Raw genomic sequence first — 16,841 nt, 5'->3', positions numbered from 1 at the left:
TTATTCTTTCTGATAAGATTCTCTCCTTGTATTTTGGTTTCCTTTGAGAGTATAAACTGACATGAAATAAAATGTTGTTGAGCTTTGATACAGCAGTCTGTAGAGCCATGTCTGAACAAGCCTTCAAACAGAGATACAACCATGATTGTCAAATGTAGCTTACAAATGTGTTTTGTAATGCCGATTAATCCATGAAAATGAATAGAACATGGAAAATAAGATAAGATTATGTCATTGCAATAAAAGTTAGGATATACATGTACCAATGTTTATGTTCAGGCAGTAAAAAAAATCAATATGATTTTCTCATACAACAGAATACTGAATACTAAATATTGTGCAGTGACAAGAATACAACCACATGTATGGTCAGAGTATGGTCTTGACTTTTAAATGTTTTAAATAAAATTCTAGATCATCCTCAGGAACCAATGCATAAACATGACAATGTTTAAGTACCATTGGATATCATTTCATTTGATGTACAACTTTTTCAACTACATGTACATTTAAAAATTTCTGTAGCCTATACTTAATACTTGAAGATGATCTAAATAAGGGTGCAAAAATCACCACTCAGAATGTTATGAGAAGGTTGGAGGTTATGATTGTCAATAATATTCAGATTATTCATTAAAAAATAAATTGCAATGCATAAAAAGCTCTATGTTACAATTAAAAAATCAACAACAAGAATTCTTCCAAATTATACAAAGACCTTAATATAGGACTTATATACATGTACAGGAAATTAATTTGCAAATAATATTGACAAGAGTGTAGTGAAATGAAGTGTCAGAGTAATATTCCAGATTGTGCAGATTGATTTAGCAAAGAATGATTTACCAAAGTATAATTTAGCAGGTGTCAAAAATGTATTGTGCATAAGAATTAAGAGTGAAGGATAAACAATTATGGCATGTTTTGGCAAGAATACTTTTAACAAGTATAATTTATCTTCAAATGATTATACAATTGTCTGATTATAATTTCAAAATTGTCACATGACAAAATATTTCAAAACATTTTTTAATGATCTGATAATTTCAGGGCCAGAACACATGGGCAATAAAAATAAATAGAGAAGCATGCAGATTTCAATTAACAGAGGGCAATGTTTAAGAATGAAAATAAATCGGAGTATACCAGACATATTAAAGGACGAAAAAAAATAAGTCACTCAATAAAATTTAAATAAAAAGCTATACATGTTCCAATATGTAATTTATCAAAGAGATCTTTGTGTGAATAATACCCATCCTTCATATGAAACTCACAAATGAGTCTTCACGTAACCATGTTAACCTAAATAATTATAATTGAGGTAAATATGGATACCTGTAGAGACTAATTTTTAAGTTTCATATGGAGGACAGGTATATACTAATGTTGCACAGAACATTTGACTTGTAGTTTCGTTAACGCTTTGAACTCTGGGATACACTACTAGTGGCATCAAAATGTTCTAATTATCACACCAAAGATTGCAAGGACAAGCAATTAACAATGGGTCATCACTTAGATCATAATGTTACGGCACCACCGCTGAGGTACACAAACATTTATGTTCATTAAACTTCACCTTATAGTCCAATTAACTGGTAAACGAATTGCATGTCAGAAGATTTGAGAGATTATTTTCATATTACAGACTGCAACATGCAATACATTCATGCTCCTCTATAAAAAAAAATGAACATAACAAGTACTGTTTGAAAGTATTTTCAAAGGACTCTAAAATACTGTATGATAATAATAAATATTATGAGTGTCCTGGGAAAGTTAATATCATTTAAACTAAATTATAGGGTCACATATTCATCATTAAATCTCAACCTTTATTTTCAAGACATACTACACATATTTCATGAGGTAAATATTGTTTATAAAAATACTTCTTGGAATATATAAAAATAGTGAATACCCTGCTTACTCTAGGCAATAGTGGGCATTTTTACTTTATATTTCATGCACATTCATGAAAGGTTTATTTTCTTATGGCAACAATTCAATGTACACATATCTAGGTCTCATTAAACCAATAACCACATTTCTATTACATAAAAAGGCAAAAACCAGCTATAAAATAGATCTCAAATGATCTAGATATGAAAGACACAATAATATACTTTCAACCACCCTTAAATCAGAATTTAGGTTTAAAAGTACTAAAAACATTCCACAGAATACATGTTTATTTGATCTATTTGTGTGTTCTTATTACATTATGGCATCGTCTTTTAGCAAGTCAATCAACAATTTGATATTCCCAACCTAGTTATTAGAAGAGGTACCCAGCAGTCATTGGCCCAAATTCACAAAGGTGGTTTTGAAAACCATCGGTTGACCCTACTTTTTATGCAGATTTCCTGTATAATTTATGCTTAATTTGCAGCGTATCTTGAAAATGACCAATACTGATGAGCGCTTTGTCACAGTGCACCAAATTGACATTTGTTGATGTGGTTATTTATGCTATTTTTATCCACTGTTCAAAACAGTGGACTCATGAATAAAATTGTGTACATACCATGGCAACAAGCATCAATTTGGCACACAGTGACAGAAGCGCGCATTTGCATTGGACATTTTTTCATTCTATTCGAGAAATCTACATAAAGCAAGGGTTCAACCGATGGTTTTCGAAACCACCTTTGTGAATTCGGGGCTTTCTGCTCACACTATGCCTGGGTATGGAATACTCCCTAAGGAGTGGAGATTGTACTCTTGCAAGATAAATTGAATCTGATAAACGGGTAATCATTGTAATAATACATGTATGTCAGTGTATTGACACTGTGTGAAGCACCTCATTGACAGGATTATTGGCTAAAGTACTTCTGTGAACAAACTTCTGTGTATCAAATTAGAGTATTTTCTACCTTCTGTGGGGGTTTTCCCAGCATACAAAGCTTATGGAATTGTTCAATCAGCCTAAACTCTGCTAAAGCAATACCACTTCCAACAGCTTGAGTTCTGTAAATATAGTTTAAGCTATTTGTATTTTGCCTGCCTCGAAACACAATAAACCAATCACGTACTGTAGATCAAACATGTAGAAACAACCTTGCATATCAGCAAGCTTTTCCTCAAATAAGTCTGGGGTGGCTTAGTTTCAAGAAATATAACATGTATTTCAGAAATTAGATCACTATCACTATTCAGACTAATTCCCTAATGCATGAAGGTTATTATCAAACATAAGTGACTGTGAATGGCAACAAGAGAGAAATTCTTGGAATACATCCCAATCATATAAATCACATTGAAAAGAATGAAATTCGCTGATTGATAACAAGATTGCATTGTAGTGTTGGTGCGACTGTCTGTGTTTCTGATTGTCACGTCAGAGTGGTCTTGCTGCGTCTTAACTTCATATGGAGCCAGGATTTGGGTGCAGAACAGTGTATGACAAACTTACGGGAGTAAGGCCCAGAGTTTGATGTCACAGCCTGTTAATGGAGATACCAGAACAATCATTGAGAGGCATGTTCAATTAAATAATTCTTATAACAAGAACTAAAAAAAAAACAAGTGGAACGCCTCTGGCAGTCTCGCCTGCATTACGCGATTTAATATAGCAGCAGTGCTAACTTTGAAAACTACTATAAAATAATCATTCACAAAAACACCATTCATATAATGACATAATACCACGTTCATTGACCATAGATGACATTTGAACGGTGACTTAAGACTTGTCAACTACACCCATGTCCACATTTCATTCACTCTATCCATAAACTTTCAAAGTTATGATTGCAATTCAACAATTACCCCAACATGGCCTAATTTCATTGACCTTAACTGACCTTTGACCTTGGTTTTGTGACCTGAAACTCACAGGGGATGTTCAGTGATACTTGATTACTCTTATATCCCAAGTTTTATGAAATAGATCCATAAACTTCAGAGTTAGGATGGTAATTCAACAAATACCCCCAACACGGCCAAAGTTCATTGACCTTAACTGACCTTTGACCTTGGTTTTGTGACCTGAAACTCACAGGGGATGTTCAGTGATACTTGATTACTCTTATATCCCAAGTTTTATGAAATAGATCCATAAACCTTCAGAGTTAGGATGGTAATTTAACAAAGACCCCCAACACGACCAAAGTTCATTGACCTTAAATGACCATTGACCATGATCATGTGACCTGAAACTTGCACAGGATATTCAGTGGTACTTGATTAACCTAATGTCCAAGTTTCATGAACTAGATCCATAAACCTTCAGAGTTAGGATGGTAATTTAACAAAGACCCCCAACATGGCCAAAGTTCATTAACCTTAAATGACCATTGACCATGGTCATGTGACCTGAAACTCGCACAGGATATTTAGTGGTACTTGATTAACCTAATGTCAAAGTTTCATGAACTAGATCCATAAATTTTCAAAGTTATGAAGGTAATTCAACAAATACCCCCAACTTGGCCAAAGTTCATTGACACTAAATGACCTTTGACCTTGGTCATGTGACCTGAAACTCAGGAAGGATGTTCACTAATACTTGATTAACCCTATGTCCAAGTTTCATGAACTAGATCCATAACTTTTCAAAGTTATAATAGTAATTCAACAAATACCCCCAACTTGACCAAAGTTCATTGACCCTAAATGACCTTTGACCTTGGTCATGTGACCTGAAACTCAAGCAGGATGTTCACTAATACTTGATTAATCTTATGCCCAAGTTTCATGAACTAGGTCCATATACTTTCTAAGTTATGATGTCATTTCAAAAACTTAACCTTCGGTTAAGATTTTGAAAATAATTCTCCCAACATGGTCTGAGTTCATTGACCCTAAATGACCTTTGACCTTAGTCATGTGACCTGAAACTCAGGCAGGATGTTTAGTAATACTTGATTAACCTTATGTCCAAGTTTCATGAACTAGGTCCATATACTTTCTAAGTTATGATGTCATTTCAAAAACTTAACCTTAGGTTAAGATTTGATGTTGACGCCGCCGCCGCCGCCGTCGGAAAAGCGGCGCCTATAGTCTCGCTCTGTTAGCAGGCGAGACAAAAAATTGTTCATTGAAAACTCATCACAAGTATAACAAAAAGTGATAATAAATTGACAAAAAATATAAATAATTAAATAGTTAAATGGAAAAATATGCATAATAATAATAAATACATTCTAAAAAAATTCATATGATGATTTATGAGTTAGAAAATGCAATTTCCATTTCTATTAATTTTAGATTGAAGATTATAACCATGAAAAAAAAATGTATAATGTGATACTTTGTGGCATTCCCATCCTTTTGTTATCTTTGCTTGTCATATTCACTGTTTAAATTAATCAAATTCTCAAAGATACCTACCTTCACAATAAAATAAAAAATCAATAAATCTGAGTAACGGAAAAATATTCTGTCAGATTACAGTGTTTAAGGCTAATGGGTATAACTCTCAAAGAATATCAGTTTTGATTATTAAAACTTAAACGTACCTGATTGTCATAGTTTTTATGTCTATGAGGCGACAGTCTCCATTCAGCCTTTTGGTCGGGAGGTGGATGGGAGTAATCAGTACCACTGGCCATGGGAATGGTCATAGAAACAGCAGCACTACGAGGTCCATATGTAGTTCTACTTGCACTGTTGATTAGGAGAGACAGTCATTCAAATTATGATTTATAATATACATATTACATCAAGTCTGAATTAAATGTTCTGTCAAAACAAGGTGGTCAAAATAATTTCTCCACTTTGCACCCCCCCCCTAACTTTGACTGCATACATGTACATCATGTGTATGGCAATTCTTCATATTTAATTCATATACAGTATCTTTCAATGTGCATGTACTTTACTTCTTCACTTATACTTCAACTTTCAACTAGAGTGATAAGAGAAAGATTATGACTATGAAATTGTATTGATCCCAATATAAAACAAGTAGAATTGTTACTGATATCATTACTGCTATATCTGCATGAATATTATCAATGTTAATTATGGACAAATTCATTGACAAAATGTAGATTCTTTTCAGAGGATCTGAACATTAGCATACTGTACATTTACATACATGTATGTACATGTAGCAATACAAAGGACACATAAAAGCACAACAAAACGATAAGACCAACAGACCAACATTAAAGGACAAGTCCACCCCAAAATGTAAATGTAAAATAAGAAAGTTATGACATTTTAAATTTTTGCTTAATTTCACAAAACAGTTATATGCACATCCTGGCTGGTATGCAAATGAGGAGGCTGACGTCATCCACTCACTATTTCTTTTGTATTTTATTATATGAAATATGAAATATTCTAATTTCCTCCTCCCTAAACATGCGGAATTAGCATTGTTTAATATGGTTCAGTCAAGTTGGCCCTTATTGTCAAATCTATAAAAAATTAAATATTGTATAATTCAAACAATAAAAACCAAAAGAAATAGTAAGTGATGGACATCGACTGACTCACCTAGTTGTGCATATCATTGTTTTGTGAAAAATAAGCGAAAATTTAAAATGTCAATACTTTCTTATTTTACATCCGATTTTGATGAAATTTTCAGCACTATGCTAGTTTGATTTTTCTCTATTTATTCAAGTCAGCATTTTCCTGGGGTGGACTTGACCTTTAAATACCAGAAATTAAACAAGCCTATTTGAAAGAGGACCTTGCAGGTGTTTCCAAATCAATACAGGGAAGTGCCTCAACACTACAATCAAAATCGTAAACAAGATATGCTTTTTACAGACATACAACACTACGCATCTAAAGGAAGACTCAACAATGAGTTTATTTGTGGGCAAACATTGCAGTTTAGCCTCTTTTCATCAATTAAATAAACTTTGCACTGGGGAAGAGGGATTTTGATTTCCAATCTGAACCTTTAAAGACAGCAATTTCACAAATCCAAGCACAAACAGAATGTGGGTTGATTTAACACCACACATACAAAAAGAGTTGTGCCATATGTGATGTACAGTGTATCAAACAAGTACATGTATACTTATAAATGCATCCTTCAGATTCACTTTTTTCAGTATTTGTTTCATCCATAATCGTTCTTCAATTTCAACTGTATATTTTGTTTTACATTCTCAACAAATACTACCAATGACTTCAAAAACTCCATTATAAATGTAAGTCTAGCTATTGATCCCCACACATGTACGTGTGTACAAGTAAAAAAAAAAAAGACTCTGTCACTAGGCTACAATAGACTCCATTAAGGAAATCATCTCTGATCACTTTCTTACACAACAAGATTTCTTTTGTGCATATAGCCTGAGGACACATTGACCAAGGAGTATAAATCAATACTATTTCACTATATATTGATTTTCTGATAATGAAGTAGAAAAGCTTTTGTGCTATAAAAAGACTATGCAACTCACTCTTACTCTTATAATTGTAGAAATGCCTTATAAAACATTTGAAAGGCGGTTAGATCTCTCCACGCCTCTGGCAGTTGACATAAAGGAAACAAATAAGTATATCTGTCAAGGACTTTGCAAGAATAACACTTGGCAACTGCTAACATGAGGTTCTTGTACACCAACAAAAACAATTAAATACTATAAAACAGGGAAAGAGAGAAGGGTGGGGGACACCAATAAAACATGGAACCCATATTTTCAGCAGAACTTTGCATGTATGTAGTCTGTTATGTAAGATGACTTGCTACAAGTAAAAAAAATCACTTTGTCAAAATGTTCACATCAGGGTAGCATTTCATAAAGAATATCATCATAGATTTTGATGTACAACAGCTGCTGAAAACCCTTCCATCTGATTGGCTGGTGAAAAAGTTACTGATAAAACTCTCATGAGGGCCGTCTGCACCATCCCGAGTTTTCAAATTAGCGCGCTATTTCTGATCCGGCAAATTATCCCGATCTGAAAAATCTCGAGATAGTTTGCAGTGCAGACGCAATTATCGCGCTAGTTCGTAGGATTAATCTCGAGATTGCAATCCCAAGTCAACTCGGGTTTATTTGCAAAATAGCGCGCTATTTTACGAATTATCCCGCTAATTCGTAGGTGCAGACGCACTCGAGATTGGACTCGGGGTAATTTATTCATGACGTCAGTCCATAATGCAATTCGCGTTCCACTTCCGCCTTGGTCAAAACATAAACACGTGCGAAAGTCAACTTTATGCATGCGAATATCGCGAATAGCGTTCATCAATTGCCTAATCAGCAACGATGGTGTCCGACCAGTGAATGGATTTTGGAAGAGACCAGACCGAAGGGGGAGGCGCTCATCGACGATGGTCATATTCAATAACAACACTGACAGCAGTGTCGTCTTATTCCTTCGCAAAATGTGAGCAAATAGCATTTCTTTCCTCCTTCTCTCCCTCTCTCTCTCTCTCTGTCGTTGCCTCCTACTCCGCCATCATATTTAACGAAGAATACATCACTTCTTCACTCGCTGAGAGGATTGTTGCATAACACCGGTCGAATTCGGCGAAAGTGCTAGTGAAAGGAGTACATTGCTTGCATATCGCGGGAAGTTATTCAAAAGCGCGGGCCGTTGAAACTCCAAGATCCGAAAGTGCGCATGCTCGGAATATCGGGCTTGTTGCCTCGCTCGAGCAGGAATCGCTCTTCTTGCGATGGTGGAGACGGGGTTTCTTGAATCTCGAGATTAATCGCGAAGTAGGCCGATCGGGCTAAAATCTCGAGATTGAGCAAACTCGGGATGGTGCAGCACCGCCTAAATAAGGAAGAATTGCTTTTATTCCAACATCTAATCCAAATTATTTACATGAAAATCTCTCAAATATCTGAATCTATCAATACCTTCCAATTCCATCAACTTTGTAATTCACTTGCTGCACTTTGAAAGAGGCTGTAATATTTCCATGAAATGTACTTTTTATCTACATCTTTTATGTATTTCTTCTAAAAATATGCTACTTTGATTTCCTATCTTCACTCCCATTTCATGTATCATTTTCTTTCTATCTGACTTACTGTGAATATCTAGTAGTTGCTCTTGTTGTTTCTGGCTCTGCCCGGACATGTATCTCCTGTTCAACTCTGGTCCTATCATGCACTTCAGTCCTATCTGTCTTACTGTCTTCTTCTATGACTGCTTTCCGAGCAGGACTAGAGACAAGAGGGGCAAACTGTGCCTTCTTAAAGGATGGCACATGGATGTTTTGCGCCCGTCGGAGTTGTGCTATGGTGTAGGGAGGGATGGGAAGGCGATTGCTAGATCGAGTACTCCTACTGGACACCTTGGACAGGCTATGAATAATAACAATACAAAATAGTGTGTCAGGATATACATGTAATCCATCCTCCGCAAAAGAAGTAACACAGAAAAAAATATCCAGCATATGAAATGACAATCGTTACTCGTATCTTCATTGTACCACAATTCAAACAATTATAGTCCACATGCTTAAAATGTTTTTTCTAGTACAAGAAAATCTGTCAATAAACGATACATGTAGACTTGCCCATCAAACAGACGGTGGTATTAACAGCCTGATATAGATTCTCAATGAAAATTATTATCTGAAGCATGAACAAAGTTATTAATGTATAATGCAGTATCTAAAGTCTACATGCATGTTTCGTGAAAGATTTTTGCAATGTGTACTTATCTTAAATCTAATCCATAGGATGCTCTACTAGTTTAAACAAGCATACATTACAATATGCAGGCAATTGAAGCAAACAAATGATTGCCAGTTTTAAATGCTGAAAAATACATGTTATTTGTTGTTCTATGTAGGTGTAATATACAATTTTTTTGCACTACAATAATTCTTATTTCTGTACGTTATCAGTGTTTGAAAAACTGAATTATAACACAGTGCATATATGTAGTATGATACTGCAACTTATAACTAGACTTATTACTTATACAGCCTTTCAGGGGTAAACTTACTTGGATTTGATGCTCTGTTGACTGCGTGGGCTGAGACCATCCGTCGATGACTGTCCATTGCGTAGGGTACCCTCTAAGGGATCACTACCTGATGTACATGTTGAAGAGACCGACCCTGTAGAACTGAGCTTAGGAAGACGGTATGGAGCACTAGAGCTAGGAGAAGCTGGGGTCAGGGATTCCAACAGGGATTTGTTCAACAGTTCATCTTCAGGAGAGGCAAGCTTGATGTGTGGGAATGAACGTTCAAGTGGATCGTCGCTTCTATGGATGATACAAAGAGAAACAGCAAATTGGGATACAATTTAATTGAAAAGAAAATTGACAATCTCAAGTCCCTGGATACCAATAAATATTGTACACATGCACTTACTGTAGGAAAAAAATGAAGGGACTATGACAGGGTGGAATTCAAATGGACTTCTTGCTTATAAGAAAATGTTTAAAATGTTTAAATCAATTGTTCACATTCACTTCTAAAAACAAGCAACAGCAAATGATCTACAAAAATTCATTTTCTACTCAAAAACTTCAACTGTACTACAAAACAGATATATACTTAAATCTACTTTTAAAGCAGAAGTGATGGGATGAAATTGATATTTAAATACAGGTACTATAGTTTCCTGTAATTTCCTACAGGATGACAGCTTGGCAGTGCTGACAAGTGATAACTTTCATGAAATGGTCCCCCCCCCAAAAAAAAAAAATAATAATAATAATAAATAATAATAATAATAATAATTAAAAAAAATAAAAACTCAAAAACTCTATCCTTTTTATGCCAATTGATTAAACAATAAACAGTATTGAGTACCGTATTAAACTTCTCTCCCATCACAAAAAGAGTGAGTCTTTCCTTTTTGGCTATTAATTAACAGAAAAGTTGGCTGCCAAACATACATGCATAGTACACTCCTTTTCAGAACATCATATTCTCAGTTTGCAATGTTTCATGTGATAACGCAAATGCCAACTTGATTTTTTTTACTAGACACAGAGAATACTATTTTGGGAACAGACCCAATTCTATCCTAGAAAAGAGATGATAAATGCACATACTACATATAGGCCTTCATGTACTATACACACATTTACTGAGCCAATACCCATGGCAATGTGAGAGTGTAGGCCTACATGTACTACACGTACAATCAAGCAAATCCAGGAATTCATTACTCATTACAGAGGGGAGGGGACATCAGTCAGTGACAACTCATATTTTTATTGGGCTTTTTTTGACAAAACAGTGAAACAACAGATAGTTAAAAGTCAAAATAAGAATCTTTGGTGAAAATTTCATTTTCTCACTCTTGTCTCCGAAGAAGAGATGCATGTATACATGTAGAGCCCCATGAACTCTTCTTTGTCTTCTTCTCCTCCTCTTCTAGTCTCCTTCTTCTTTTCCTTCTTGCTTGCCACTCTTTTCCTTCCTCCTTTATCTTTTCTTCAAGTTCAATCTTTCTATCTCCTCTCTACAGGTGTATGCTCATAATGCTCTCTCCATTTCAGTTGTAAAGATGTGCTTAATCTACTATTTCAATTTTCTTTTCTGCAATCACCATAAAAATTGCTTTATGTAACTTGTATTGTCATATTGCTTGTTTTATATTTAAATTTCTTGTCATATTGTTCATTTTTTAACATTAGTTCTGTACATGTACTTTGTTGTAAAAAGAAGAGTAACCTGGGGTTCGTAACACAAAGCTTAGCAATGATCAGAGAACATTGATTGCAGTGGCTACAATGTACATGTACAATCAATCGTGAAAATCAAGCATACAATTAATCGCTAACCTTTGTGTTACAGAGCCCTGGGGGCCGTTTCATAAAGCTGTTCGTAAGTTAAGAGTGACTTTAAGAGCGACTGGTGAACCCTTCTTACGCGCTAAACCATCGCCAATTCAATATACCATTTACCACAAGAAAGGTTCACCAGTCGTTCTTAAAGTCGCTCTTAACTTATGAACAGCTTTATGAAACACCCACCTGGACTTATTTACATTGATTTGCATGTAGATCTACTTCCCTTTGTTTTCATATTGAATAAACAGGGTTTTGCATCTCTAACCTGCCAGATCATATCAGAATTGCATACCGGTATCAGAAATGTAGGACAAAAGTGGACAATTGTTTGGACTGTATACAGCATGCATTTGGCAAATATGTAAATTCAAGTGACAGGGTGACCATAATTTGTGCACACTTTATAAATTACCATAAAGTTGATATTCAATCATAATAAGATGTTAGGAAATATATGTTCTATATCTTTACTTTTACTTAATATCTAGACAAGAGCAGGGAGACTGAATTGAATCAATTTTTAAACTCATTAAGAATTTTTAAAGTCATAAAAAAAAGAAGTTCATTAAAAATAATTTAAAAATATTATTGGTGAAATTGAGGGAATCCATCGGATTGGCATCGGATCGAAGTTATGCATGTAGACTCTAGATCTATTTGAATTTCTTTTTTGTTAATTTGTGACGTTATATGCGATCAGCTTCCCATGTGATGTATCGTGAATTTAAAGATCAATGAAATTTCATTGTCTAAAATAATTGGCAATGGTTTTTATTGTACCTTCAGGCTTCAGTATATCAACAAAAAAGTTTCACTGCCACTTCTAAAAGAAGAATTTGTTTAGTCATCATGTCTTCATGAAGTAGAAATTCTAATGATTTTCTTAATCTTCATTGCATTTTCCTCAAACCTTCAATATTTTTAATGTTACTTATGTTAGTAGGCCTATAGGCCTAACAAAGACTATCTAACTTAATAGGCCTATTAATTATTTTTCTGGATTTTTTTTTATAAATTCATATAGCCTATACTATAGCTTTAGGCTGGTAGACCCTAGACTCTAGATCTACAGTGCGTCCCAAAAAAACTACACACTTTTGAAATGGCTGCCAAATAAGAAAATATATCACTTTGGGGGAAAACACTTACATATATATGGAAGCCAATAAAGTCAACTTTTAAATGACAGTTTGACACCAAAAAGTTGGAAAACTATTCATGCTTGAGTGTGCAATGCCCACTGAAAAAAAGAGTATGAAAATAAGGGTGGGCAGGAATTAGCCTTCCAATTTCTTTCAGTTTTTGAGATGCGAGTCCCTTGGAACTTGCAAAGTTGAGGGTGTTTTGATAAATAAATGATCAAGCATTATCAATTTAGGTTTTTAGAGCAAATTTCAAGAATTCTTAAATTGAAATTTAATGCATGAGTGAACATGAAATACAATTTTTCACTTTTTCAAGTGGATCTCAGCAATGTGTTCATGGAAGTCAGAATAGGGATAGGACTTACATGTAGGTGGGGGAAGTAGGTTGGCAGGATATGGGTCAACAGAACACTTAAGTTAACACCACCCCCCCCCCCTCTCTCTCTCTCTCTCTCTCTCTACCCCTTTCACCCCTCCTGAGAGACTAGCCTTTGCTAGGGTGAGCAGGAATTAGCCTCCCAGTTTTTTTTAGAGGCGAGTCCTTTGGAACTTGCAAAGTTAAGGGTGTTATGCTAAATTACTGATGAATTGAGATCAGTTTGGGTTTCTAAAGCAAATTTCATGAGTTACTAAATTGAAATGTAAATATATGTAATGCATGAGTAAACAGGAATTGTAATCTGAGTATAGCATTTTTAGTGTATTATGTGGATCTTAGCAAGTGTGCTTATGAGAGTCAGAGTAATGTGATGGTACCTGTTACATTCAAGGGGGTGAGATAGGGTAAGACTGGGTTAAAGGGGCATTCTTCTTTGAGTTCTCTTACAAATTACATGTCATGTACTCACCCCCGCACTCCACCCCCTTTCTTTCTCCTGGATGGTATATAAAACTTAAATGCCAAGTAACTAATATGGTTGACGGGTCTTTCTTTTCCATTTAATGATTATTAGGAACTTGACTAATTATGATGATTTATGAAATAATTTTTTGGAAAAGCTGAATGTTTGATTGATGATTTATTGAAAAAGGTGAATATTTGATTGATCACATTGATTGAGTTGATTTACTAGCAGATTGTTGATTGAATGATTGATAGGTAAAAGTTGATGACCTAATTTTAGAATTTATTATCAAATTGACAGTCCGCTCTGCACTTAATGCGTACATGTAATAGCAATCAGTCTCGATCTCAACAGGAGGGGGGGAGAGACAGATCGACCTGTAGGAGGGAGGCTAAACGTTCTGTTGACCCTTTTCCCATCAGCTTACTTCACCCACTGAAGTCGTTTCTTACCCCTATTCTCCCGACTCAAATGAACACACTGCTGAGACCCACATTTTAAAGTTAAAATGCTGCACTAAAGATTGCAATTCACGCTCACTCATGCATGGAATTTCAAATTGATAATTCATGAATTTGCTCTAACAATTTAAATTGATAATGAATGACCATCAATTCATCACAACACCCTCAAGTTTGCAAGTTCCAAGGGACTTGCCTCTCAAAAACTGAAAGAAACCGAAAGGCATATTCCTGCCCACCCTAATTTTCATACCGGCTTTGTTTAAGTGGGTAGTGCTCACTCAAGCATAAATAGTTTTCCAACATTTTGGTGTCATTTGAAAGATGACTTTATTGGCTTTCAATATGTATAAGTCTTCCCCCCAAAGTGATATACCTTTTATTTGGCAGCCATTTCAAAAGTGTATAGTTTTTTTTGGGATGCACTGTATATGAATTTAGTTTTTTGTTGTTGCATTTTTGCCTTTTTTGGGTTTTCTCAGGCCAGAACTTGCCTAGAATTTAATAGAATATATGTATGGCAGTGAGTCCAAACTTCGCGTGTGTCCATACTTCGCGGACGGTCATTATCTCAAAAACTAGCCAATATCCTTAAAATCTGACATCATCAACGTGAAAAGCGACCTAAAATTAGCCTTTGGTGTAAGTTTCTTCAGGATGAGTTCAGTATTCATGAAAATATTGACAAAAGATCGGCAAATTTGTCACCGTTAGTGCCCGTTCCGAAGAAATCTGATATCCTTAACAAGCATCACGATATCATCATTTTGCAAGCAGATATAAAAAATGTGAGTTCAATGTGGTATTGACTAATTCTATAGCATTTTGTCGTCAATCTGATATAAATATCTCACCTTTTGAGCTTGAGTTTTTGTTTAAATCTCCTCAAAATCTTTGGTCCGCGAAGTTAGGTCACACTTTTTCAGAACGGTTTTCCTGCACAGCGCGCATTCGTCGATCAGGATAGAATTTTGAGATCGCGATACCGGCGAAATCCCTTGACCAACTTCACATTTTTGTCAATGATTTTATAGTTTACGATCTTGCCGTCAATGTGGTAACTATTTCTTAAAGGAAAATGAAACCTTTGGAACAAGTTGGCTTGTTTCGAAACAGAAAAATCAAAGAATAAGAACAAAGAAAGTTTGAGAAAAATCAGACAAATATTAATAATGAGAAAGTTATGAGCATTTGAAATGCAATCATTAATGCTATGGAGATCCTCCTATTGGCAATGCGACAAGGATGTGTGATGTCACTTGTGAACAACTTTCTCTTTGATTGACTATAAAATACCCCAAAAATTTATCTTTTTCCTTTTTCTTCATCCATGATGTTTTCTTTAAAAATCTGTATTACATGCTCTCCTATAAAAAGAATGCATGATCTACTGATAGATGTGATAAAAGAGGCAGTTTAAGTGAAATATATACTAAAATGGGGAGAGTTGTTCACAAGTGACATCACACATCTTTGTCACATTGCCAAAGGGAGGATCTCCATTAGACTCCATAGCATTAGTGTCTAGTGATCGCAATATCCAAATGCTCATAACTTTCTCATTAATCGTCTGATTTTTCTCAAACTATCGTTGATCTGTTTCTTTGATTTTTTTATTTTCACACAAGCTATTTTGTTCCAAAGGTTTCATTCTCCTTTAAATTGGTTTTGCATAAATTGTGAACAAATTTTAGCCTGAAGAATATTTTTGAAAAGTCCGCAAACGGCAAAGTTTGGACACCCCATCATAAATTTAAACTATCAGTAACTAACATTTGACCACTTTGCTGAGAGATCGCTCCCGTGAAATTAACGAAACGCCTATAAAATAAAGGTCAAGTATAATCTAACTAAAGTAAACTTTATTAAAAAATTGAAGTTCGGGCTCGCGTACTGAATGTCAAGACGGAGTCCCAACAGAACTTAGGCGGTCCCGCCAGCGAGCCTGATCAACGCGAAACCGGAGAGGAAGAAGGGGTAACTAACAAAACACAACGGGTAAAAAAGTCGGAAAAGATCAAAGCTTTTGACAAAAATAAAATATTTAACTCAGTCTTTATCATACGTTGAACTCACCTTCCTCCTGATAAATTCGGCTGCATACCTCCAGATCAAAAGTCACATGTCTTAGCACGAAGAAAAGGACCAGTAAACGGGAAAAGCGTTTTCTTCGCTGTCAGATTCGATTCCCAGTCTCGTCGCCATACTTTGTTGTCAATGGTAACCACGTGACCCAATCAATTATGCAAATAAGATAACGGTCCCGAGGAAGGCCCCATCGATATCCCCCGCTCCCGTATAGATCGCGCAGATTGAGACTTTTTATTGATTATTATTGATCATTAAGTCATTGAACGCGCAAGAGCGTGCACTCTTACTGAAGACAACCTTGGCGCTCAGCTTGGAATCATAATTATTTTGAATTCTCATCAACCAAGCGAGGACGTAGATATCTAAAGTTATTGATTTCGGTGTAATCGCAAAAACCTCATTTCCTTTTGTTGTAGATTAATTATTGTGCCCGGAGGTCTTCTTTCATATTTGTTTTTTTTTTTCTTTCTTTCTCATTATCGCCTTACTTCTTTTTCTTTCATATTATTCAAGTCCCACCCCCCTAAGTTCTGTTCCAAGCATTTTCTTCTGTTCCTTTTTTTTTTCAGTTTCTTCATCTTCTCGTTTAAACCTCGATCGTCATT

General features: G+C 35.2%; 1 protein-coding gene across 1 annotated transcript; it reads right to left on the bottom strand.

Annotated features, from left to right (window-relative positions):
• Window positions 1-3,003: 3,003 nt before the first annotated feature.
• Window positions 3,004-16,378, bottom strand: LOC129257230 (uncharacterized). Its single transcript, XM_054895516.2, has 5 exons — window positions 16,222-16,378; window positions 9,889-10,152; window positions 8,964-9,239; window positions 5,469-5,616; window positions 3,004-3,452 (listed from the first exon to the last, which is right to left on the bottom strand). The coding sequence occupies exons 1-5, from the start codon at window positions 16,245-16,247 to the stop codon at window positions 3,342-3,344; spliced, it is 825 nt and encodes a 274-aa protein (XP_054751491.2). The 5' UTR covers window positions 16,248-16,378; the 3' UTR covers window positions 3,004-3,341.
• Between the last annotated feature and the right edge of the window lie 463 nt (window positions 16,379-16,841).

The sequence above is a fragment of the Lytechinus pictus genome, chromosome 1, assembly GCF_037042905.1.
Source record: "Lytechinus pictus isolate F3 Inbred chromosome 1, Lp3.0, whole genome shotgun sequence".
In the NCBI taxonomy this organism is placed as follows: domain Eukaryota; kingdom Metazoa; phylum Echinodermata; class Echinoidea; order Temnopleuroida; family Toxopneustidae; genus Lytechinus; species Lytechinus pictus.
The sequence above is the reverse complement of the archived record's forward strand: the minus strand, read 5'-3'. Positions and strand labels throughout refer to the sequence as shown.